Source organism: Bos indicus, chromosome 7, assembly GCF_029378745.1.
Source record: "Bos indicus isolate NIAB-ARS_2022 breed Sahiwal x Tharparkar chromosome 7, NIAB-ARS_B.indTharparkar_mat_pri_1.0, whole genome shotgun sequence".
Classification (NCBI taxonomy): domain Eukaryota; kingdom Metazoa; phylum Chordata; class Mammalia; order Artiodactyla; family Bovidae; genus Bos; species Bos indicus.
The window spans coordinates 26,830,755-26,855,996 of record NC_091766.1 but is presented as its reverse complement, the minus strand read 5'-3'; the positions used below and the strand labels follow the sequence as shown (position 1 = coordinate 26,855,996).

The following is a 25,242-nucleotide window of genomic DNA, read 5'->3' as shown; positions in this document are numbered from 1 at the left end:
GAAAAATATGTATTGACCCTTTTTTTTTCATTTCTTGGCTTTGTGAAAGCCAAACGGACTGACAGCAGAAGGCACGTGGATAATGTTTATAACATGTGTGGGCGGGTGACTCCATGTCTGGCGGCCACCACTTGTGGGGCCAGGGAGTTCGGGGTGGTACAGAGAGTGCTGTGGTTTCACCAGGGGTCCTGTTGCATGTAGGGGTTGATGAGCCTGTATCTGCACTGGAGGAGTTGGCTGAATTGCTCAGACCAAGGTAAGCAGTTGAGGTCTGAGTGACTGACCCGAAGTTTCAGGGTCAGACGTGTCAGCAGTGAAATCATAGGGCATGTCTACTATTGAAATACATTTCACAGTCATAAGACAGGTCCCACTTACTCATTCTGAAATAAATGGAGACGCTGAGGAGCACTCAGTGGCCAGGCAGCCTGTGGCTCTCCACATGCCAGTGGGCGGCAAGAGCACCAGGGGAGACCTCCAGGGACAAAGGGCTGGCCTGGATAAACCATGTCTGGGCTGCTCAAAGCCTTCAGTCTGGCTCAGTTCATCGCTCAGGGGAGACGAGCTGCGGGTGTTAATGATAGTACTTCACAGGGCAGAGTGTGTATGAAGGATCGTGGGGGGGGCATGTGGAGGGCAAAGGAGGAGGCAGCAGAAGAATCCCCCAAATGGGGATGTGCCTGAGGAGACCCCCAGGAAGCTGCGCTGAATAGGCCCCCATCACGGGGTGCTGACTAGCCTGCACACCAGATTGTCACTTGAAAAGTTTTACCCACGTGTCCAGTCACTTTGGCTCAGTCACCTGAAACCGGAGGCCTCCTTGGTTCTATCCTAACAAAGGCGGCTACCTTTGTTAGTACCTGAAGTCGACAAGAAAGTAATTAACCGTCACAAGGTCAAAATAACAAATGTTAAGCAAGTGACCCTGCGCCTTGTGGGATCCTTCCCTGCCTGGCTCTCTGCGAGTGTGACTTTAAGCAGAAAACTCCACAGGGTGAGTTTTAGCTTTTTGCCCCATTGCTATAGAAACGGCAATAACACAACTTGTGTAGTTGGTTTTTTTTCCTCCCCAGTACCTCCTCTCACCTGACACAAAAACCTGAGCGCTAATTACATTCCCTTCAGCATTTCACATCTGACAGAAAGCGCTCGGGATCAATTACAGACTCATTGATTTTAATGGTGGTACTACCTCTGGGTGGCGAGGGTCCGCACTACTGTTGACAGCAGCTGCCCGTCCTTAGCGGAAACTTGCATGACATACTGCGGCTGCCCATTCACCAGGCTGCCACAGTCCTCCACGGTCTTCACCACGGGTGCAGCGGAGCCGGTGCAGTCTGGTAGCACTTCGGGCAGGTGACTGCAGCGGCTGGTTGTCATGGTAACAGACAGCAATTACTCTGCTAATGGCTTCCACATTCATACAGGATTTCCATCTAAGAGAGATCAGAAAACAGTTTACTTGGGCAGGGTACTTAATAGAAAACGGAGAATTATGGCCACCATCATCGTGTCATGATTTAATAGAAATAACAGGTGGCACTTTATCTTGCAACCATTTACAAAGCACACGCATACCGCATACACTCAGCCCACGAGAAACAGTAGATATGGTTATGAACAGGACAGTGAGCATGTCAGTGTATGTAAACACCGAGGATCGGAGAGGGGAGGGCATGGTGGGCCCTGCAGCCAGATCTGAAGAGAAGATAAGCAGTTCTCCCGCTCCGGGCCAGAGAAGCAATAAGTCTTTGTTGACACTCTCTCAGAGTTCCTAGAACCATTATTAAAACCGTTTGCAACTATTTTTTTCTTGGAAGCAATTTATTCTCTATGCAGCTTCACTCTGAGATGCTAAGATTAAAAAGAGACTGAAGAAAGGCAAAAAGAAAGGAGAGAAAAAAAAACAAAACCATGTGAATTTGGCCAAGTAGCACCTTTCTGGGCAAAATTTGCCAAACATGAATCGCTCAAATAATGAACCACATTTCTGACTATTCCCATATCTGTGTTCCATAACAAAATTATCTACTACGTTAAGTCTTGAAAATTAGCTTCCTTTAAAAAGTTAACCTATTTTAGCCTTGTCTTAAAGTTATTCATGAAATGATGAGTTTGATGAGCTTGTTACACCAATTTTCTTTTAAAGATGTTTATTTTTTTGGATGTGGGCCATTTTTAAAGTCTTTGTTGAATTTGCTACAATATTGCTACAATATGTTTTAGTCTTTTGATGGTGAGACATGTGGGATCATAGCTCCCGGACCAGGGATTGAACCTGTACCCCCTGCATTGGAAGGCAAAGTCCTAATCACTAGACCTCCAGGCAAGTCCGTATATATATTTTTAATGGACATTACAATAAAGACATTAGTACTGAGCTTTTGGTTCTTTTTGTGTGCCACTTAAAATCTAGGGACACTGCCTTCTCAGGAGTGAACACAGATGAATGAGGTCTCTACCACCTGTTAAGAATAATCCATTCTTAATAAGGACCTTACCTTGCTGACACATAGCCTGCAAGAAATTCTGTTCCCAATTTGTGCAGTGTAGGCTTGAACTTGACCTCAAGTTCAAAGCATTCAGACCCAGTGGAGTAAGGAACTCCACTGCATCCAATAATAGATTTGCACGTGATGTGTAAGAAATAGAGGCCTTAAGAGAAACTTGCAGGAGGCATTTGTTTATGTCTAGAGTTGAGAGGACACAGTTTCACGGTCCATACACACCGTCTCTGCCCAGCCTGCTCACCTCAAGCTTCTGAGCCCAGCACAGCCTGGACTCAGTGGACAGTGGCAGGGCTGGTGGATAGACTAAGTTCCTGTCAATTAGTAGTCTGGGTGGTCAAGACCCCAGGTGTAAATAAATCTGCCTCCCAACCCTGAGGATTTTTGGAATTCCTCAAAGGGTTATTTTCTACTAGATATTTGTCTCTATTTACTATATTTTACTTGACTCCTACAGGTTTGGAAAATAGAGTCTGCCCAACTTCCAGAGCAATGTCCATCCACTGGACATTCTCAGGAGGAGAATGCCGGACTTTCAGATGAACTTGAGCTGATGCGGTCACTGCTGACAAGCACATATCCGCAGCCCTGACCAGCGGATGGGAATGGAATCCCCTCCTTCCTGCCGAGGAGTCTGGCTGGCCTCCCTTTCCTGTCCTCCTTGGCTGCCTCTAGTCCTCTCGGGGTCTGCGGTCTGGCCTCTCCCAGGAGCCCTTTGAGAACTGGCAATGGGGCCGGGGCTGTGGACACCAGCCATGGTCTGAGGCCTGATGTGAGGCAGTGGCAGGGCTCCGAGTATCATGACCCTACAGCCTTCTCAACCCCCAGGTACCGAGCATTCAAAAAACCCAATGAGCTGATTAGCTAGTATAGTGTTGCTTGTTAAAAAGGATTTGTCTCTTTTATTTTTTCTCACATTACAAAATCAAAAAATATATGTTAAAGAAAGTACAGAAAAGTGCAAAGAAAATAAAACTCACTCAACATGCCACCACTTGAATAACCACAGTAAACTTTTTGGGTGGATAGCTTTTTAAGTTTTGGCAGGATTGGCAGGGTGGAGCTGATTTGTAACTGGGGTCAGATAGCTTTATCTTTTTTTTTCTCAAAGTTTTCAGACCGCAGAACAAAAAGGATGTTCAAAGGTCAGCTTCGAAAACTATGTCTAACCCCTCTTCCCTTGGCCTGCCCTGATAAAGCCCCATTGACATGATTTTAAATTCTCATAGTGCCTGACAATCACAAAGTGGAACTTCCTGGCACAGCTCTCTTGCTTCACAAGGCAGCCATAGATTAAGAGCCAGGGGTGTGTTGGCAGGAAAAGCAGACACAGTGACCTTCTTGCCGTACGAAATCATTATGTCTGGGTGCGCTCTGAGAGTCTATTTTCGGATTTTGCATAACTCCAACTCAGAGGCCCAAGCACTCCCTCCCCCCATTACATGGAGCTGCAAGGAGGAGGAGAAGGGATGCAGAGTGAGAAAAGGAGGCCCGGCCGGTCAGCACTGAGGCTGCCCTTAATGAGGGGACTGCCTCTTAGACACATGAGGTCCCCAGTTTCATTCACTTATAAACTTAAGACTAAGCCCTCACTGAGGGCTTCCCAGGTGGCGCAGTTGGTAAAGAACCTGCCTGCCAATGCAGGAGATGCAAGAGACGCAGTTTGATGCCTTTGGTCTGGAAGATCCCCTGGAGAAGGAAATGGCTACCCACTCCAGTATTCTTGTCTGGAGAATCCCATGGACAGAGGAGCCTGGTGGGATACAGTCCATGGGTTTGCAAAGAGTCAGACTCAACTGAGCGACTGAACACACATAAACACACACACACAGGTAGTAGTTCTAAATGTATGACCTAAATCTGCAATAAAATTGCCCTTAAAACAGTTCTGGAAGTAGAATTTCCTTATACGTATAATTTTACTTTTAGATGATAGTCTTCATTTCACTTGCCTTCTCAAAGGCAACAGAGCTACTACCCACCAGCTGATCAGTTTATTCCATTCACAGAGAGCACCAGGCACTGAACTGGGCATAAAGGAAAAAGATTCCTCCTCTACTTTGCTTTCTCCTGCAAGCAAGCCCTGGCTCTTTCCCTCATGCTCTGCACCCAACTTAGCAATCAGTGTCCTGATTGAAATGATACTCGCGTCCAACACTCACTGAAGAACATACCGGCATGTCCGCTGACCACCACACACCAGAATAATCCTGACGTACTAAGTCTGGTGTGCCAGAGGTGAGTCCCCACGCTCCTTAAAGACTGTGTCTTGAATTGAAAATGCAGCGGGAGGGATTACATGGAGGATGGGCACCTTGACCTTGGTGGGAAGGGCTGAGTGGGCACCAGCCCCAGAAGAGGGAGTCTAATCAGGTGGAAGAAGAGAGAGGGGAGCATCTCCCCAACCTCAGTAAAAAAGAAGCCCTGAGGCTGAGATCAAGGCATGGGGCAGGAGTGGTTCTCGCAGGCTGCGGGCATCAATTGGCATGCACATGTTTGCACCTGAGGCAGTGATGAATGGCCCACTGCTTTGCCCTGTCTCTTCCAGAGCCACCTAGGAGAACAGCAGGCTCTTGCTGAGGATGCTAAAAATAGTCAGGCTGTAGCCTAAGTCAGGGTCTGTAGCCTAGCACTGGTCTTCCACTGATTTTCCTGAAAAATTTCAAGTGCCATTTGATTGCCTTTTTTTTTTGTTTGTTAAAATCAATACTGCTCCTGGGAAATTCCCCCAAGAATTCTGCTCTCTGGATTTCTCAGGACAAAAACACTAATGCTGGGAGGGAGCAGTGTCCGTATAAATGCGAAACCTCAAATTACACTGATGGGAGTTCTTTGTTGGTTAGGTTTGACACCTTATATAATTCCTCAGGCTGAGAATAAAACATGATTTGGCACTGGCCAAATTCTGCTGCACTCAGTGGGCGGACTGGGAATAGGTGTGTGAGAGGGAGACAAATGAAAAAGGAAGGAGTGGCTACAGAAATGAAAGCTTGATTAGACAATTGTGAAGATAAAAAGGACTGTCTGTGAAACTGTGACCCCTTTAAAGGCTAGAGTACAGTTTCATAAAAGCATGGACCCAACCAGGCTGCAGCTAATCATGGCTGAACGGGCTGCTGAAGGTAAGTGATTTCCATGGGAACATGGCTGGCATCATGAGGATGCATTCAGAGGACGTGGGGGAAGGGCAGGGAAGCAAGCCATGCTCACCCCTGCAGCCTTTGTGCCCTACAGCCCCCGAACCTCCACAAAGATCGTGGAGTTACAGGAAAGGCTCTGTTCTTAGAAGCAGGACATCCAAGCCTGTGCCCTGGCTCATCACTCACCGGAGTAAACCACACAGTCTCTCAGACTTTGCTGAGATTTTTTGCATTTGAAATCAGAGTATTGATACTTCCTGAGCCACCTCTTCTGGTTATTTGTGAGGTCTAAAATAAGATGAGACATGTGAACGTGCTCTGCAAGTTGGATGAGCCACGCACAGGGAGCTGTGCATATGCACATTTTATTACTACATTAACCTTCTTTCTTGTTCTTTGTCTGGCCTGAGCTGCATCTTGTTTCTGTCTTCTATAACTGTCTTCTTCCATTGCTGGTCAATTTGTACCCACTGGACCCTTTAGATCACACTTGAGCCCTGACCTTGTACCACTCCGTCTTCTCCCAGTGGGGAGTACAAAGGGAATCTTCCTTGCACCCAACTTCTCATTCTCCTGAGACTTGTCACCTCCATAGCCCCCTACACAGGTTGCACTTTTCCCTGAAAATATTTAGTAAAGATCCATGATGAAAAATTACTATTATGCTTGGTATTCGTATCTGTTACCGTAGCTACCCTTACCTTGGGCTTCCAGGTGGCACTGGTGGTAAAGAACCTGTCTGTCAATGCAGGAGACTTAAGAGATGCGGGTTCTGTCCCTGGGTCAGCAAGATCCCCTGGAGGAGGGCATGGCAACCTACCCCAGTATTCTTGCCTGGAGAATCTCATGGAGAGAGGAGCCTGGTGGGCTATGGACTAGAGAGCCACAAAGAGTTGGACACGACTGAAGCAACTTAGAATGCATGCAAACCTTTATCTTAGCTAATCTACTGCATGATAAATACACTGAAAAATAAAACAGAAGCCACTCCCAGATACTTTTTCAAGCCTGCTTCTATCAGAGCTGTGTTTTCAGTGCCAAGTCAACTTTAATTTCTCAGATGTAAGATGAGAAAGTTATTTGGGGGCGGTACCTGGTACGTTGGCAACTCTATTTGGGTATAAAAATTGTCCACAGGATTTAAAGGTGTAAATGGGCATAATACTGTGTGTATGCTGGCACTAACCTAGTCATGTGGGCTGCCTGGGCAGTGGGCTGAACAGGCCTAAGCTCAGAGGGGTATTCCAGAGCTAGCCTGGACCTCCAAATTCAACCCTAATGATAATTCCAGAGATTTTAAAAAATAGGCTCCTCAGGTCACAGTACACCTGGAAGGGTCCTGTGTATCATCTCCACAATCAGAGTTTTCAACAGAAGGATTCACTCATTCTTTCATCCATTCAAACAAGCATTTTTTGAGAGTTTACTACATATTCCTATAAAGTTTCTGGTAGTACAGAGTCTAACCATTTCAAGTCCTGCTTTTCATTTCCCAAAGATAAGCACAGGTCACCAAATAATCTGGAGTGTTCCCCAGACTCTCTCCAAGGCTGCAGAGCCATTAGGCTCTGTACGACAGAGTGGGCTTTGTGCATGAGTCCACTGTATGACAAGGCTGTGTATTGTCACCCTGCTTATTTAACTTATATGCAGAGTACATCACGCAAAATGCTAGGCTGGATGAATCACAAGCTGGAATCAAGATTGCTGAGAGAAATACCAACAACTTCAGATATGTAGATGATACCACTCTAATGGCAAAAAGTGAAGAGGAACTAAAGAGTCTCTTAATGAGGGGGAAAGAGGGAGTGAAAAAGCTGGCTTAAAACTCAACATTCAAAAAACTAAGATCATGGCATTTGGTCTCATCACTTCATGGCAAATGGAAGGGGCAAAAGTGGAAGTAGTGACAGATTTTATTTTCTTAGGCTCCAAAACCATTGCAGACAGTGACTGCAGCCATGGAATTAAAAGACTGTTGCTCCTTGGAGGGAAAGCTATGACAAACATAGACAGCATATTAAAAAGCAGAGACATCACTTTGCGGACAAAGGTCTGTATAGTTAAAGCCATGGCTTTTCCAGTAGTCATGTATGGATGTGACAGTTGGACCATAAAGAAGGCTGAGCACCAAAGAATTGATGACTTCAAATTGTGGTGCTAGAGAAGACTTTTGAGAATCCCTTGGACTGCAAAGAGATCAAACCAGTCAATCCTAATGAAATCAATCCTGAATATTCATTGGAAGGTCTGATGCTGAGCTGAAGCTCCAATACTTTGGTCACCTAATATGAAAAGCTGACTCACTTTTCGATTGGAAAAGCCCTTGATGCTGGGAAAGATTGAAGGCAAAAGGAGAAGGGGGCAGCAGAGGATGAGATGGTTGGATGGCATCACTGACTCAACGGACATAAATTTGAGCAAACTCCAGGAGATACTGAAGGACAAGGAAGCCTGGTGTGCTGCAGTCCATGGAGTTGCACAGAGTCGGACATGACTGAGTGACAATAACCACACTAGCAATCATGCACTTGCTAATTCAGAGGACACCACTCCATGCCCTAAATTTGAGGGAATAAAGTGCAGAACTACGGCATGGCTAGACGGCTTTCTGCTCCCACAGAGCTGTGCATCGTTAACACTGATCCAGGATTCAGAAACCTGACTTTAGTTTTACATGAGCAAATCTGCTTCAAAAGGGGTCTCTAAAGTGTCCCTTAGCCTCTTCGAGGAGCTGCATACTCATGGAGCAAGTCCTCCTCTAATGAGGCCAAGGAATGGATGATACAAGTCGGTTGGTAATTGAAAGGGGGAAAAATAGCAATAATGACCTGTCTAGGAACTTTCCCCTCTGAGTTGAATTCTAAGAACAGTCTCTGAGAATAGGAACACTCTTTGATAGAATATTTCCCTGGGTTTTTAGGCATGTTATAACCAGACAGTACACTGCATGGCTGATGAACTGACTTAGAATTCTGAATGTTCAGAGAAAATGAAGGCAGGCAGGAAATCACACACTGACCTTCCTTTCCAATGAAAATGGAGCAAATGACTAATTTCAAAGCCATTAACATGTAAAAGCAGCATATTTCTTCTGAGAACAGGGCACAAAGGCTCTCCAAGGAGATGGCTGGGACATGATTACCAGCAACATTTAAGTTTTCAAAAACATGCCAAGGAGGCTATTCACTAAGAGCGTGTTAGCGGCAAAGTAGCTGCTTCATTAAACTTAAATAGCCACAGCAGGGCTGTGCTTACAGACCCAAGCTACCAAATTATACATTTCTTTTCTGGATGCTTCACTGACCTCATTATGTAGAGTGGAGAGTTTGTCATTCCAAATAAAGTGACCATCCAAGTCTTTATAAACATGCCCATCAGGTGCTTGGTAAGTCTGCAGCGTGAAACACTAGGGGCCCAGTGAATTAAAAAAAAAAAAAAGAAAAAAACCCTCTTTTTGTCGTTTCATTTTTCTCTGCTACGTGCTCATTGTCACCCTTACAGAGCAGAGTAAGCAGGTGAAATGCCTGTTTCCAAGCAGGAAGGAATGTTTGATTTGGGGGTTATGGCATTTTATTGAGAAATGTGTAAATACCAATGATGAACCCCGGGGAGAAAAAAGCCCAGACCAGCATAAGGCAAGCTGGGTCCAGAGAGAATTACAGCTTGTTCCCTGTGTTCTATTTGAAACTTATATCCAGAGTTATTTATCATTTCCCATCCATGTTATTAATTCTGATTCTCAGTCACAAAAAGTATCAGACTAATTTTTCTTCCATTTAAAATGACTATATTTTATTTTCAGCCAGGTAAAATTCTCTAGTTCTGCTAAAGGCAAGTAACAATTATCATATTTATACATACTTTTCCCCCCAAGAAGTACTCATGAAATTAATTCAGATTTTGGAGACACTCCCATTTTTTCATTTTATTTTAATTATACAGAGGAAAATGGCAATTAAAATCCCACAGCAACAACCCTGTGTGTTCAAAGACACAGTGACGGCTGAATCACACTTGTAAATAACAACTGGTCCTGTCTGGGACGCCCTGCTGAGTTAGGGGAACTGAGGGGAAACAGAGCTGCCCGGTTGAGTTCTGGGGGCTGGTGAACCATCAGGGCACATCAGAAAAGTTTAAATGTCAAGTTTGAAAAACAGATGGGAGCAGGCAAAGTAGAATGAGATCTTCATGTGACGTTACTCAAAGATGAGCAATAAAAGTGTATGGTTCAGATGACATACAGGGTGCCCTGTGCTGTCTAGCATAAGGAAGGTATGAAGGGGATGGTGCACTGACCAGGATGTCTGAGGATATGGGAGGAAGCTATTTCAGCTACAAGTGAGGGCTGAAGATGCTCTGAGGACTGCAACTTCTGGATTTGTGATTAGGTTCATACACATCTTCCACCAGCGTCCAACTGAATGCCCATCATTAAAGGAAGTTGATCTGGGGCTCATTCCAAGTCGTGTCTCGCTCTCCTCTGTACAAACAACTCCCTACTAGCTACACAGATGTGCTCCGTCTTGACCCCAGCCTCCTGAAGCCTGGAATCAAGCCAGCTATGGCTTATTTTAAACCCCAGCATTCCCCAGGGCTTTCCTGGGCTGCATTTCACCAAGGCCATGGGGAGGTTACCATCCCGCCCTCTCAGGAGGCAGGGTCCAAGCTCTGCATTCTGCCAGGCTTGGGGGCCCAGGCCTCTCTGCAGTGTTTGTTGGAGCCCCAGGAGACGTATGGCTGGCTGACCTCCATTTACACACAAGGATATCCCAACTTACTCAGCTAGCCGAGGAATAGCAAGGCAAGGGCAAAGCCCAACACTCTTCGGCTTTTGCTTTTTAGCTGTGTCTCTGGCATTATGGGTAGGCTCCCCATCATATGCTTCATATTGCTGAAGGTCCCCAAACCCCACTGGTTCTTTCTCACATGGTCAGAATCTCTAGGTATTGCGTGTTACCTTTGTACATCCTTGGCTTTGGATTCAGAGGAAGCTCTGGGGGACGTTGCAGGGGAGGGGACAGAGCCTTGGCTTTGGATCAAGGAGTCTAGGGTTTGAACTGCCAGCCAGCACCCACTTGGCACTGAGCCTCAGCTTCCTTCCTGACACTGTGGCCCTGGGATAGATATGTGCCTGGCCTGTGGTGGTCACTTGGTAACAGGCAGTGCTTAAGACCGCAATGCCTGGACCCAGAGATTGTAATACAGAGGGAAGTAAGTCAGAGAGAGAAGAACAAATACTGTATATTAATGCATATATGTGGAAGCTGAAAACATTGTTATAGATTATCTTATTTACAAAGCAGAAACAGAGGCACAGATGTAGATAACAAAGGCACGGATATCAAGGAGGGAAAGGGAGGGACAGGATGAATTGGGAGGTTGGAATTGACCTCAATATATACATGACCGACACTATGTCTAAAATAGATAACCAATGGGGACCTATTGTATTACACAGGGAACTCTACTCAGTGCTCTGTGGTAACCTAAATGGGAAGATAATCCAAAAAAGAGAGGATATATGTACGCTTATAGCTGATTCACTTTGCTGTACAGTAGAAACTAACACAGCACTATAAAGCAACCATTCCAAAAAAAAAGACTGCAGGGCTGCCGGGTCATCTCACAACAGTCGAGGGCCAGGGTGAGGAAGAGAGGTCCCTTCCAGACCCTACCTCCAGTCCCCTTGCCTAGCCCATCTCTCTGTAGCCCTCCTCACTTCCCTCCCATTTTCCCAAGCGAATGTCTTGTAGGGGCTGAAATGCTTTGTCAGTCTTGTATGAACAGAGGTAAAAACCACAGCAATGCCCCCTGGAATTACTCTGCTCTTGGACACCACTACCCTTTCACTACGCACACTCACACATACACAAAAAAACCAGTTTCTTTTCACTGGTTCCATAAAAGTGTCCAGTCTTTTAAACCATCAAGATATAAACAAGCACGAGAAGAAACTAACACTTAGCCCAGGACCAAGTTATCTGAGCCGTTTTTATCACTTAATTTCTTCACAGTTGTATATCCTAAATTCTTGTGGACCATGAACTTGGTGGTGAATGGGGCCTCATTTGTGCTTGCTTCCTACTTACCTCACTTCTGAACCTCTTCAAAGGGACCTCCGAGGCCTTATGTTTTCCAAGGAGAACACGTGGCCCCTCCTGCACTTGCTTCTCTGGCTGGCTGTCCCATCTTGCCATGCACCTTGACTTTGGTGGGTGCACTCGTCCCTGCATCTTACACAGCCCCCACCTGTTGGAGCACCAGCTTCACCTGGACTTGTTCAGTGTGAGAACCCGCCCACTCTCTCCCCAGGCCTCCAGGGGAGCTGAGCCTTCACAGTCGGCGAAAAACGCCCCAGAGCATCAGCTTATACAGAGGGATGTCTTCCCTTAGGCCTCTCAACCACTCAGAGGGAAGGACCTAAATCAAGTATCTGATCTGTTCATTTCTTTGTATATTTGTCCTTGCAAAAATAATGGGTGAGGTTCCTTAACCTCATCCCACCTGTTTGACAGAAACAAAAGCAACTTTTACATGGACACTGAATTATTACTCAAGATCAAACAACCAAATATATAGAGGTTTACCTTAATGTTAAAGTTTTCATCTGATGGTAGTTTTCCTTCAGAACAGATGAAAAAAAATCACAGTTAATGGCAAGAGTGTATTTTTCTATTTTCATAGCACTATTCACTTTCCATTCTCTAAGTACTTAATAAATACAGTGGATCTTTACTGCCTTCCAGGGTGAAAATAACCGTTATACCCCCACGGAGCTCATTCAATTGCTTTATGGGCTAAAAAATCTCTAGTGTGTCACAAATTAACACAATGTTCCCGAGGACTGTGTCTTACTCTTGAATCTCCAATTTCACTAATAAATGTGAAAAACACATGTAGCCAGATAGGTCCTTAGAGGCCAGGCACTGCAGATGCTGAAGAAAGCAAGTTATTCCAGCTAAGATCAGCATTCACTTTCACACAGGGGACTGTCTGTCTCCCAAATCCCCTCCAATTGCTTGACATAAAGCGATGAAACTGGTTTTTAGTAACTACCTCCAAAATCTAACAAAACTTTTTTTTTTTAAATAAAGGATATTAAAAAAATTTTTTTTTATCATTAGAGAATGATCTTTTGCTAATCACATCTCCAATGGATCCCCACCACCTTCTGAGAGAGCTGTTACTCTTTTTAGAATATTTTTATCATGAAAAATTTCAAACAAATAGAATTCAGGAACCCACATATTTTCCATCATCTCAGTCTAACAGTTAATCAAGATTTGACCACGCTCATTTCACCCTTACCGCCTTCATTCTATCCTATTAAAATTTTTAAGCAAGTCTCAGAAATTGTCATTGTACCTCTATATACTTCAATATGAATTTCTAAAAACATGGACATATCTTAAAGGACTGAAAAGCCATGATCATACCTAGCAAACTTAATAATTTCTTTGTATCATCTGTCATCCAAACTGTACTCAAATTTCTCCAATTATCTTTAAAAATCTTTTTTTCCAACTTTAAACTTTTTGTTTTGTATTAGGGTATAGCCGGGGCTTCCCCGGTAGCTCAGCTGCTAAAGAATCTGCCTGCAATGCAGGAAACCCCAATTTGATTCCTGGGTCAGGGAGAAGGGATAGGCTACCCACTCCAGTATTCCTGGGCTTCCCTGGTGCCTCAGATGGTAAAGAGTCCACCTGCAATGCGGGACACCTGGGTTTGATCCCTGGGTTGGGAAGATCCCCTGGAGGAGGATATGGCAACCCACTCCAGTATTCTTGCCTGGAGAATCCCCATAGACAGACAAGCCTGGCGGGCTACAGCCCATGGAATCTCAAAGAGTTGGACACGACTGAGTAACGAAGCACAGCACAGGGTAGAGCCAATTAACAATGTTGTGGTAGTTTCAGGGAACTCAGCCATACACATACATATATCCATTCCACCCCAAACCCCTATCCCATCCAGGCTGGCACATAACATTGAGCAGAGTTCCATGTGCTATACAGTAGGTTATGGTTGCTTTGTTTAAATGATCCAGACAAGTGTAACATCTATACATCTAATTCCCTCTCACTTGCACACAGTCACCTCTCTTTTTTCCTCCATGCTAAAGAAACTCATACACGGCTCCACATGAGCCCATCTCAATAGCCACACTTTTTTTTTTTTTAATTGGAGGCTAATTACTTTACAGTATTGTAGTGGTTTTTGCCATACATTGACATGAATCAGTCATGGGTGTACATGTGTTCCCCATCCTGAAACCCCCTCCCACCTTCCTCCCCATCCCATCCCTCAGGGTCATCCCAGTGCACCAGCCCTGAGCACCCTGTCTCATGCATCGAATCTGGACTGGCGATCTGTTTCACATATGATATGCATGTTTCAATGTTATTCTCCCAAATCATCCCACCCTCACCTTCTCCCACAGAGTCCGTCTGTTCTTATACATCTGTGTCTCTTTTGCTGTCTCACATACAGGGTCATCGTTACCATCTTTCTAAATTCCATATATATGCATCAGTATACTGTATTGGTGTTTTTCTTTCTGACTTACTTCACTCTATATAATAGGCTCCAGTTTCATCCACCTCATTAGAACTGATTCAAATGTATTCTTTTTAATGGCTGTGTAATATTCCATTGTGTATATGTACCACAGCTTTCTTATCCATTCATCTGCCGAAGGACATCTAGGTTGCTTCCATGTCCTGGCTATTATAAATAGTGCTGTGATGAACATTGGGGTACACGTGTCTTTTTCAATTCTGGTTTCCTTGGTGTGTATGCCAGGCAGTGGGACTGCTGGGTCATATGGAAGTTCTATTTCCAGTTTTTTAAGGAATCTACACACTGTTCTCCACAGTGAATAGCCACATTCTTAATTTTTCTTGTAGCATCAGCGATCAATGCAAAGAAATAGAGGAAAACAACAGAATGGGAAAGACTAGGGATCTCTTCAAGAAAATCAGAGATACCAAAGGAACATTTCATGCAAAGATGAGCTCGATAAAGGACAGAAATGGTATGGACCTAACAGAAGCAGAAGATATTAAGAAGAGATGGCAAGAATACACAGAAGAACTGTACAAAAAAGATCTTCACGACCCAGATAATCATGATGGTGTGATCACTCACCTACAGCCAGACATTCTGGAATGTGAAGTCAAGTGGGCCTTAGAAAGCATCACTACGAACAAAGCTAGTGGAGGTGATGGAATTCCAGTTGAGCTATTCCAAATCCTGAAAGATGATGCTGTGAAAGTGCTGCACTCAATATGCCAGCAAATTTGGAAAACTCAGCAGTGGCTGCAGGATTCGAAAAGGTCAGTTTTCATTCCAATCCCAAAGAAAGGCAATGCCAAAGAATGCTCAAACTACCACACAATTGCACTCATCTCACAAGCTAGTAAAGTAATGCTCAAAATTCTCCAAGCCAGGCTTCAGCAATATGTGAACCGTGAACTTCCTGATGTTCAAGCTGGTTTTAGAAAAGGCAGAGGAACCAGAGATCAAATTGCCAACATCCTCTGGATCATAGAAAAAGCAAGAGAGTTCCAGAAAAACCTCTATTTCTGCTTTATTGACTATGCCAAAGCCTTTGACTGTGTGGATCACAATAAACTGTGGAAAATTCTGAAAGAGATGGGAATACCAGACCACCTGACCTGCCTCTTGAGAAACCTGTATGCAGGTCAGGAAGCAACAGTTAAAACTGGACATGGAACAACAGACTGGTTCCAAATAGGAAAAGGAGTTCGTCAAGGCTGTATATTGTCACACTGTTTATTTAACTTCTATGCAGAGTACATCATGATAAACGCTGCACTGGAAGAAGCACAAGCTGGAATCAAGATTGCCGGGAGAAATATCAATAACCTCAGATATGCAGATGACACCACCCTTACGGCAGAAAGTGAAGAGGAACTCAAAAGCCTCTTGATGAAAGTGAAAGTGGAGAGTGAAAAAGTTGGCTTAAAGCTCAACATTCAGAAAACGAAGATCATGGCATCCGGTCCCATCACTTCATGGGAAATAGATGGGGAAACAGTGCAAACAGTGTCAGACTTTATTTTTCTGGGCTCCAAAATCACTGCAGATGGTGACTGCAGCCATGAAATTAAAAGACGCTTACTCCTTGGAAGGAAAGTTATGACCAACCTAGATAGCATATTCAAAAGCAGAGACATTACTTTGCCACCAAAGGTTCGTCTAGTCAAGGCTATGGTTTTTCCTGTGGGCATGTATGGATGTGAGAGTTGGACTGTGAAGAAGGCTGAGCGCCGAAGAATTGCTGCTTTGGAACTGTGGTGTTGGAGAAGACTCTTGAGAGTCCCTTGGACTGCAAGGAGATCCAACCAGTCCATTCTGAAGGAGATCAGCCCTGGGATTTCTTTGGAAGGAATGATGCTAAAGCTGAAACTCCAGTACTTTGGCCACCTCATGCGAAGAGTTGACTCATTGGAAAAGACTCTGATGCTGGGAGGGAGGAGAAGGGGACGACAGAGGATGAGATGGCTGGATGGCATCACTGACTCGATGGACGTGAGTCTGAGTGAACTCTGGGAGTTGGTGATGGACAGGGAGGCCTGGCATGCTGCAATTCATGGGGTCGCAAAGAGTCGGACACGACTGAGCGACTGATCTGATCTGATCATTTAAGTTGTTCTTCTATCCCCTGCATTTTCTGGAAACTTACTGTCAACTCTTCTGCAACAATAACTCATTGGTGGCACTGTGTACTTATTTACTGCATCATTGCAGAAGGCTCCTAATATAATAATGATCCATTTTTAGTGGCTTCAGGTAATGAATGGCAGGTTGATTCCTTCATTGTGGAGGTCTTTATGATGTTTCTAATGGTCTAATGATTGCATCCATTGATGAGAGGTGCTTGAATCAATGATTTCATTTGGGGTCTACAAAAGTATGCTTTTTCAATTTGAACTTCCCTTCCACATTTAGTGACTAGAATTCTTATGTGAAGAACTTCCCTTCATCAACCCTTTCAATCTGGTTATTCTGAGAAACAATTTGCACAGAAAAGGCATAATCATTTCTTCATTCCTTCCTTTGACTGCCAGTTTTCAGAGTAAGGGACTGGTGCTTTATGTATATCCTATTACTAAGTTGTTTTTGTTGTTGTCTGCTGCTGCTGCTGCTGCTAAGTCGCTTCAGTCGTGTCCGACTCTGTGCGACCCCATAGACGGCAGCCCACCAGCCTCCCCCATCCCTGGGATTCTCCAGGCAAGAACGCTGGAGTGGGTTGCCATTTCCTTCTCCAATGCATGAACGTGAAAAGTGGAAGTGAAGTCGCTCAGTCGAGTACGACTCTTAGCGACCCCATGGACTGCAGCCCACCAGCCTCCTCCATCCATGGGATTTTCCAGGCAAGAGTACTGGAGTGGGGTGCCATTGCCTTCTCTGCATTATTGTCTGTAAGTTGGTAAAGAATCCACCTGCAATACGGGAGACCTGGGTTTGATCCCTGTGTTGGGAAGATCCCCTAGAGAAGGGAAAGGCTACCCACTCCAGTACTCTGACCTAGAGAATTCCATGGACTGTATAGTCCATGGGGTCACAAAGAGTCAGACACAACTGACCAACTGTCACTTTTATATTATTTTTACAGGTCCATCTGCCTTTGCTGCTGCTGCTAAGTCACTTCAGTCATGTCCGACTCTGTGAGACCCCATGGACTGCAGCCTACCAGGCTCCTCTGTCCATGGGATTTTCCAAGTAAGAGTGCTGGAATGGGATGTCATTCCCTTCTCCATCATCTGCCTTTATTGAAGTTAAAAAAAAAAAAAATCAAACCATCACCCTATAACTAACCCTTCTGCTTGAGTACAGAGATCTGGATTTGTAATTTACGAGGACAAAAATTAAGTCTGAGCACAAATCCCTGTCATCTTGTAGCTGTCTTCTGATGGGAAGGCCAGGCACTGTTTCCCTCACCTGCTTTGGTATATGACTGTCCTCTATAGGTCTGATAAAGTCTTTCTCCAGGCCTGCCGCTCACTCCTTGCAGACAGTGATTGTCTGCATTTACGGATCCCTTGGGAAAACGAGAACAATCATTAAAATCTCCCCTCTTCTGCTAATTGTGGCACAGATGACTTAGTGTCAAATTGCCCCTGTGGATTTCCACCATCGTAGTATTTACTAAACACATCAGAAGGTGCCTCCAGTCTGGAAGCCATCAGCAGAACTACACCACTTTAGACTGAATAGCTGAGGCTATCAAGTCAAAATCACATTATTGGGCTTTGTCTATGATCCCTCAGGAAGCCATTCCCGTCCCGTAAAGCCTTCAGGTACCATCTGGCATGGCCACACCCAGCTCTAGGCTGCAAAGGTGGTGCTTTAACATGCTGGGCGAGCTTCCACAGGGGAACAAATTGCATGTGGGTGAACTCTGCACATGTATTAGAAACAGCTCCTTCTCGTTTTCTCACTAATAAGGGGGAAAACACTTAGGCCCTTCATAGGTCTTCCTTAATGACGGCTGACAAGTCTCTGAGACTGACAGGAATCCAGGAGCTTTCTTTTATGCTCTCTAGGAGCAGAGATATTTTCTGCCCATTATCGCCTTGTTTTACTGACAGGCATCTGTCAGTTAGACATTAAAACAGAGTAATAATGGGAAGATAATGGCTTAGTCCACACACTTCAAGAAGGAAGCACTCATGAAAAATGTGTATTTTGGGAAACCTAGAAACTCATGTGCCCATCTGCAGTTCTATTAAGTTGGAAATTGAGTGGAGGATAACATAGCAGTGAGAAGAGGAATAACAGAGAAAAGGGATCAGAGGAAATTCGTAAATGGCCCTGCAGACACCAGCAGGGACCGCTGCTCTGCCCAGGAGAGGGACTGGTCAGGAAATGCATCCCAAAGAGGATGAGGAGGATGAAAGCAGGCTTTTTGGTTTTTTTTCTGGCCTCACTGGAACTCTCTGAGAGCTGCTGAACCAGGGAATGGGCAGTAAACATCTTCCACAGCTCTGTAAATGGAGGATGTTCACACATTCTGAAATAGCATAAATAGTGCCTTTTGAAACGGAGGTGAAAAGGGAACTGCGCACTTTAAATAAACTAATAAAAGCAATTCAATTCCTACTGAGAATCTTTCCAGTACATAGTTCTCTGTCAGAAAGCAATACCATTTCTCAGTTATTTGAATCGCCAACCACATGTTCAGGTCCTGACTTCTTGGCTAATGCAAATAAAAGCATATCCTACACACACATATCCTACACACACGCCCTGTATAATACCATCTTTTTTTCAATCCAAGGAAACTTTAATTTATTCAATTAATGATTGTAATAGAATGCAATGTTCATGCTAACAGTTCACTGTAAAATCTTACCATCCTGGATTAAGCCATGGAACCTAGAGCCCACGCAAGTATAATTCCTACCGTGAAGTTCTAAGGTTGGCATGGGTAGGAGGAAAACAGGTGCCATTGTGTCCAGTGGCAGCAGTCAACTTGACTAGCAGAGAAGCCAGAAATCACTAGCCTCTCCAGTGAAGTAGTGTTACAATTTTCTTTTTAAAAAGTAAAGTGGGGGAAGGTTATTTTCTGCAATGATTCAACATGTGAGCCACAGAACTGGACACCTTTGGTTTGAATCCCAGAGTTTCCATCTATCAGTTCTGTCTTCCCAAATAGTGGAAATGAAATTGTGCCCATCTCATATTTGAGGATTCAGTGCAATGATTTATGTAAAGTGCCTAACATAGAGCTGGGCACACAGCAAACACTGCTATCTGCAATATGGTGCCAGGGCCATGGCAACTTCAAATGTCTGTAGGGTAATCTATTTTATTTGATATTTCTGCTCAAGCCAACATTTATCAGCATGTGTGTGTTTAGTTGCTCAGTTGTGTCTGACTCTGCGATGCTATGGACTGTAGCCTACCAGGCCACTCTGTTCATGGGATTTCCCAGACAAGAATTCTGGAGTGGGTTGCCATTTCCTTCTCCAATAAATCACAATACTGATACTAATATGGGAAGCAGTGCAGTATTGAGAGGCAAAATGGAGAAGCAGAAAAAAATATGAGCTTAGGATTCAAGCACCTGGCTTTAAATACTGGCTCCTGCCACCAGTTACCAGGGTTCAACCTTGGATACGATGCTTCTCTTCAGGTCAAGTCGCCCATCTTTGAAAAGGCAGAGGGTGGCTGACTTTCCTACAGAGTCACTGTGCAGTCAGCCCACAGGGTATGTGCAATGCCTAACCCAATGAGAGCCCACTCAGTAGTATCTCCCAGAATTATAGAATAATAAAGGCTCTGGAGAGGGACAGAGGTGGGCCTGATGAATCCTGCACTAGATGCTGTGATACTGGAATGGACATGCCAGAACTTGCCAGGGGAACTTCAGGGTGGGGCTGAACACACATCCCAGGCACATCAGAAGTCTAAAGAAATTGTTACTGGAAAGTGAAGTGTGCAGAGCCTATTATCTTAAAACACTGCACCAATATAACACAGAATATAAAACTGTCTCCTTTCACATGGCGGGCAGGTACGAGGCTTTGGGGAGCCAGGTGGGCCACTATAGCTCTTGGAACTTTCCCTTTATCCTCCCTGGCTTTACTAAAGAGCCAGGTACCATTTTGGCCCTAAAGTGATGTAGCCACTCTGAAGTATTCAGCATGGATACAGAGAAATGAATGGTCCCATTCTTTTCCGAGGAAGATGTGTCTTTGCACTTTCCTAACAATAAAGGGAGAATCAAATTGAGTTTGTAATTCCACTTCCATCTGTTGATGTCAACATTCCCAGAACCGGGCACGGTCTTTATCTTGTTTACACAGTATTCAGCACAAGGCCCGCTCAGATGTTTACTAGGTACATTAGGAAGAAAGGGATGTTCTTTTAATAAAACAGGGATATGTGGATGGAGAAATTTACAACTTTTTGGATTTTTAGGTCATAAGGATCTGCACACTTGAAAGAAGTTAGAATATACTGCCTCGTGGTTTTTATTAAGTTCTACTTTCAAGGTGACATAAAATATGTGCGTCTGCTAGGGGAGAAAATGCAACGAAAGCTAACCCGTGATGACAGTGTGTACAGATGCAAAACGAGGCATGTTGATTTCTCCAGCTTGGTCTGTTCATAAATTGGACTCATTCCGTAGATTTACAAATGATGATCACTATGGTAAATTCAATAACAAAATTTTCTGCTCTAAACATGGCATTCTCTTCAGTAACTTTTTAGAGCCCTTAAGTGGTTTTGATGTACATGAAGGTAAAGGCTGGGGGAATTAAAAATTACACAAATAATGAAGATGAGTTCCTAGGTGAATTACCCATTACTGTGAGGCTTTTGGATATTTTCATTATAAAGAGTAAAAAGGCCATTTAAAGATACTTGTGTATCTACAAATGATTGTAAAGTCATTCTCTTTATTTCTTTCCAACTCCCATAAGCCTCTTTTATTAGTTCCAAGGAATAAAGCCCCAATCTGCTTCAGTAAACTGCATTATTTTTTAAACTACAAAACATACGTGGTTTCTTTACATGAGCAATCTTCTTTAATGGCAATGCGGTCATTGCGAAGACTGAATTAAAAGGTATGTTTTATAGATCTTCCCACTGCCTTATAACCTCTCTCTCTACTTGCTCTTTTTAAAAAATATTATTAAAACCCACTTCTTTTTTCACAAGTATCTGGCATATAATATTTGCTGACTCATTCAATGAATAAGTGAATTCACTATCTTGATATCAAATTCTGGATCCAGATACCTTATTTCTAAATCAAGGCTGATACCTCATATTTAGAAATACAATACCCTCTATCTCATTTAACCTCCAAGCAGTCTAGCATTCCCCTCTATTACTTGACAGTTACCTATATTTTAATTTTTTTTCTTGAATTTTGGATAATCCTTATCTTCATTACCAAACTTGAAATCTACAGGCTGTTTAGAAAAAGTAAGCTGCAGACCATGAATTTGAACTCTTAACCTGGAAATGACTTGCAAGCATCTCTAAAACGAGTTTCTAATCCCCTTCCCCACTTGCCCCAGGCATGTAGTATGAAGTTGGCATGAAGGATACTGTTGAGAAATAGTTATCCTTAAAGAATGAATGTAGTGAAGAAAGGACTGAATGAGTAAATAAAGGTCCGTAATACTTAGAGGTAAAGCAATCTCTATTTCCCCGTCAATTCAGGACACTTTGAAATTGCAGGAAAGGGGGATCTCAGGTCAATGATCCCATCCTGTCTATGTAGGCATGATTTGCTGTATGAGCCAGACGCATGGTGCAAGCTGCATGTTTTTGGCATCCTGATTTGGAACTTGAGGGTACATTTTCCCAGTGGGGATAAAATGGCTAGTTAGAGTTGAAATGGTACCCTTACTTCCACATTCAGAAACCCTATTATGTGATTGGGCTCTTAAGAGCTGCTGTTGGAAACCATCACATCATCAGGTTTCTTTTTTGTCACCACACACCATGTTTGCAAGTTAAGGGAGGCCTGCCCGTTCTGTTTCTGAATGATGTGAAGTAGCAAAATCACCAGAAAACGCTACTGTCCTAAAGAAAAAAAAAATGTTGCTATTTTATAAGTCATCTGAGGTGTGATGGTTAATTTTATGTGTCAACTTCACTGGACAGGATGTCCAGACATTTGGTCAAATATTATTCTAGGTATTTCTCTGAAGGTATTTTGGGATGAGTTTAACATTTAAATTGATAGACAAGCAGATTGTCTTTCCTAATCTGGGTGGGCCTCATCCAATAGTAGAAGATCTGGATAAAACTAAGGGTTGACTCTCCCATAAATAAGAGGGAATTCTACCTACCTACCTATTTTTGAGCTGGATATCGGTTTTTTCCCTGCCTTCAGCCTTGAAATACAACACTGGCTCTCCTTAGGTTTCAAACCTGCCAGCCTTTGGAAGCAAACTTATACCATCAACTCTCCTGGGTATCCAGCTTGCCAACTCACCCTGTAGATCTTGATATTTGTCAGCGTCTATAATTATGTCAGCCAGTTCCTTAAAATAAATCTTTATCTCCCTCCTATCCCATTGGTTTTATTTCTCTGGAGAATACTGACTAATATAGCAGGAAGCACCAAGGAACTGATAACCTAAAAATACACGTATGTGTGTATGTGTGTGTGTATACATATATATATCAGTCAGTTCAGTCACTCAGTTGTGTCTGACTCTTTGTGACCCCAAGTACTGCAGCACACCAGGCTTCCATGTCCATCACCAACTCCCAGAGCTTACTCAAACTCATGTCCATTGATTGGGTGATACCATCCAACCATCTCATCCTCTGTCATCCCCTTCTCCTCCCGCCTTCAATCTTTCCCAGCATCAGGGTCTTTTTCAATAAGTCAATTCTTTGCATCAGGTGGCCAAAGTATTGGAGTTTCAGCTTCAACATCAGTCCTTCCAATGAATATTCAGGGCTGATTTCCTTTAGGATTGACAGATTTGATCTCCTTGCAGTCCAAGGAACTCTCAAGAGTCTTCTCCAACACCACAGTTCAAAAGCATCAATTCTTCAGCACTCAGTCTTCTTTATGGTCCAACTCTCACATCCATACATGACTACTGGAAAAACCATAGCTTTGACTATGTAGGCCTTTATGGCTTTAAAATCCATGAAGCAAAATCTAAGCAAATTTCCGTCCATCTTGTTGATGCTCAGGCTATTGTAAAAAAGTAACCCATGATCCCAGTCGCACATTGAGAGAGTGGATAACAGGGATATGATGGGCAGAGAAGACACAAGTTCTTCTCAGCATGTGATGAGCCCTCACACACACTGAAAAGCAATTTGGAAGTGTGTTTCAACGGTCTTAAAATGGTTGTGGCTTTCCTTTTAGGAATCTATTTTTATGACATAATGTTTGAACCTCTTCTTAGGGAATCTATTTTAGTGACATAATCAGAAATGCAAACAAGGACTTAGGCACAACCTGCAGTCTCTTTTATGCAGTGCAGGATTCCCTTTAGTCGTGCAAGACAACTGTCCCACAGCCGAGCTGTTGTACTTAGTTGCTTTAGTCACGTCCGACTCTTTGAAACCCCATGGACTGTGGCCCTCCAGGCTCCTCTGTCCATAGCATTCTCTAGGCAAGAATACTGGAGAGGGTTGCCATGCCCTCTTCCAGGAAATCTTCCCAACCTAGGGATCGAAACCAGGTCTCCCACATTGCAGGCAGATTCTTTACCATCTAAGCCACCAGGGAAGCCCAAGAATACTGGAGTGGGTAGCTTATCCCTTCTCCAGGGGAGTTTCCTGACCCAGGAATCCAACTGGGGTCTCCTGCATCTCAGGCAGATTCTTTACCAGCTGAGCTACCAGGGAAGCCCGTCCCACAGCTGGGGAAAGGTTAAACAAATAGAGTACATCCAAAAATGAACTGTTGGTGGAACCATCAATATTACTGTCATAATTGTGTAATGGCACTGAAAATACAATATAAGGCTATGGTGGGCGGGGAAGTGGACTATACAAATATTTGTACCTATGATTTCAACTACCAAAGACAGAAAGAAGGTACATCAAAATGTGAACAGTAATGCTTTCTGGGTAATAAGTGATTCTTATTTTTAATGTTTATGCTTTTTGTATTTTTTAAAATAAAAATACTGTTATTGTATTTAGAAAAAAAGGACGAGTAAATAACATTTTAGAACCCTCAAGAGAGGAAACATATTAAACCACCTCCTGAGAAAGTAAACAATAAACATAAAAACCAAATCAGCCAAACCCAAATCAAAGAAACCCCAAAACCCCCCAAAATCACATACCTTCATCATAAATAATCCAAAAAACAGCCAGAAAGATTTCCTTTATTCCATAGGTGCAGACGTGACATTACAGATCTCCCGGGAAGAAAGTTAGATAACCCCTGTCCAGAGCAGCCTGCCCTAGGAAATAGCTAGTTGAGTGTGAAGGCCCCTGGGTGGGACCTCAGAGGCCCCAGGCTCTTTGCTGCTGCCTGGCTGGGGTCACCAGCGTGTCATTTACTCTCCCTCAGTTTTGGTTCTTTCATCAGGAATACATGAGAACTAAATCCGTTTCTATGAGCTACACTGGGGTTTGTCAGAATAAAATGAAGTAATAAATTCACAAATACTCCCAAGTACAAAGCCCTGTGGTGTGACAGTCATCGTGGGTTCAGTTTGTGACTGAATCTTCTGATGGCCCCTCCTACTCCCCTGGTGCCAGTCACAGATGTCAACAGTGGAGAGACAAAATGACCCAGACGGGATGTTCTCTCTCTCTCTACTTTCCCTCATACACAAATATAACGTGCCCTAAATGAACATTTGGTTGACTTTTTTCTTTTTTAACCAGAAAACATGCCAATTTAGATTAAAACCTCATATACTTAATGTGAGTCATATCCTTGCAGGAGAAGACAAATGTATAAACAGAAGCTGTAATAACCAGCCAAGCTTTTCTAAAACATCATTTATCATTCCTGTTTGGAACTGATATAATTGCCTGGCCATCAATTGTATATTTAAGCCACATGGCCTTATGAGAATTGGTGAGCATTTTCACCTCTGTTTCTTACATGAGGA

The 25,242-nt window shown here is 43.6% G+C and overlaps 1 protein-coding gene across 1 annotated transcript in view; it reads right to left on the bottom strand.

Annotated features, from left to right (window-relative positions):
* The window catches only part of MARCHF3 (membrane associated ring-CH-type finger 3), a 156,405-nt gene that overhangs the window by 39,986 nt on the left and 91,177 nt on the right, over nt 1-25,242 (bottom strand). The window contains exon 2 of the mRNA XM_019964618.2: nt 1,193-1,436. Within this exon, the coding sequence (XP_019820177.1) occupies nt 1,193-1,380 (188 nt within the window). The 5' untranslated portion in view covers nt 1,381-1,436. The remainder of the gene's footprint in view (nt 1-1,192; nt 1,437-25,242) is intronic.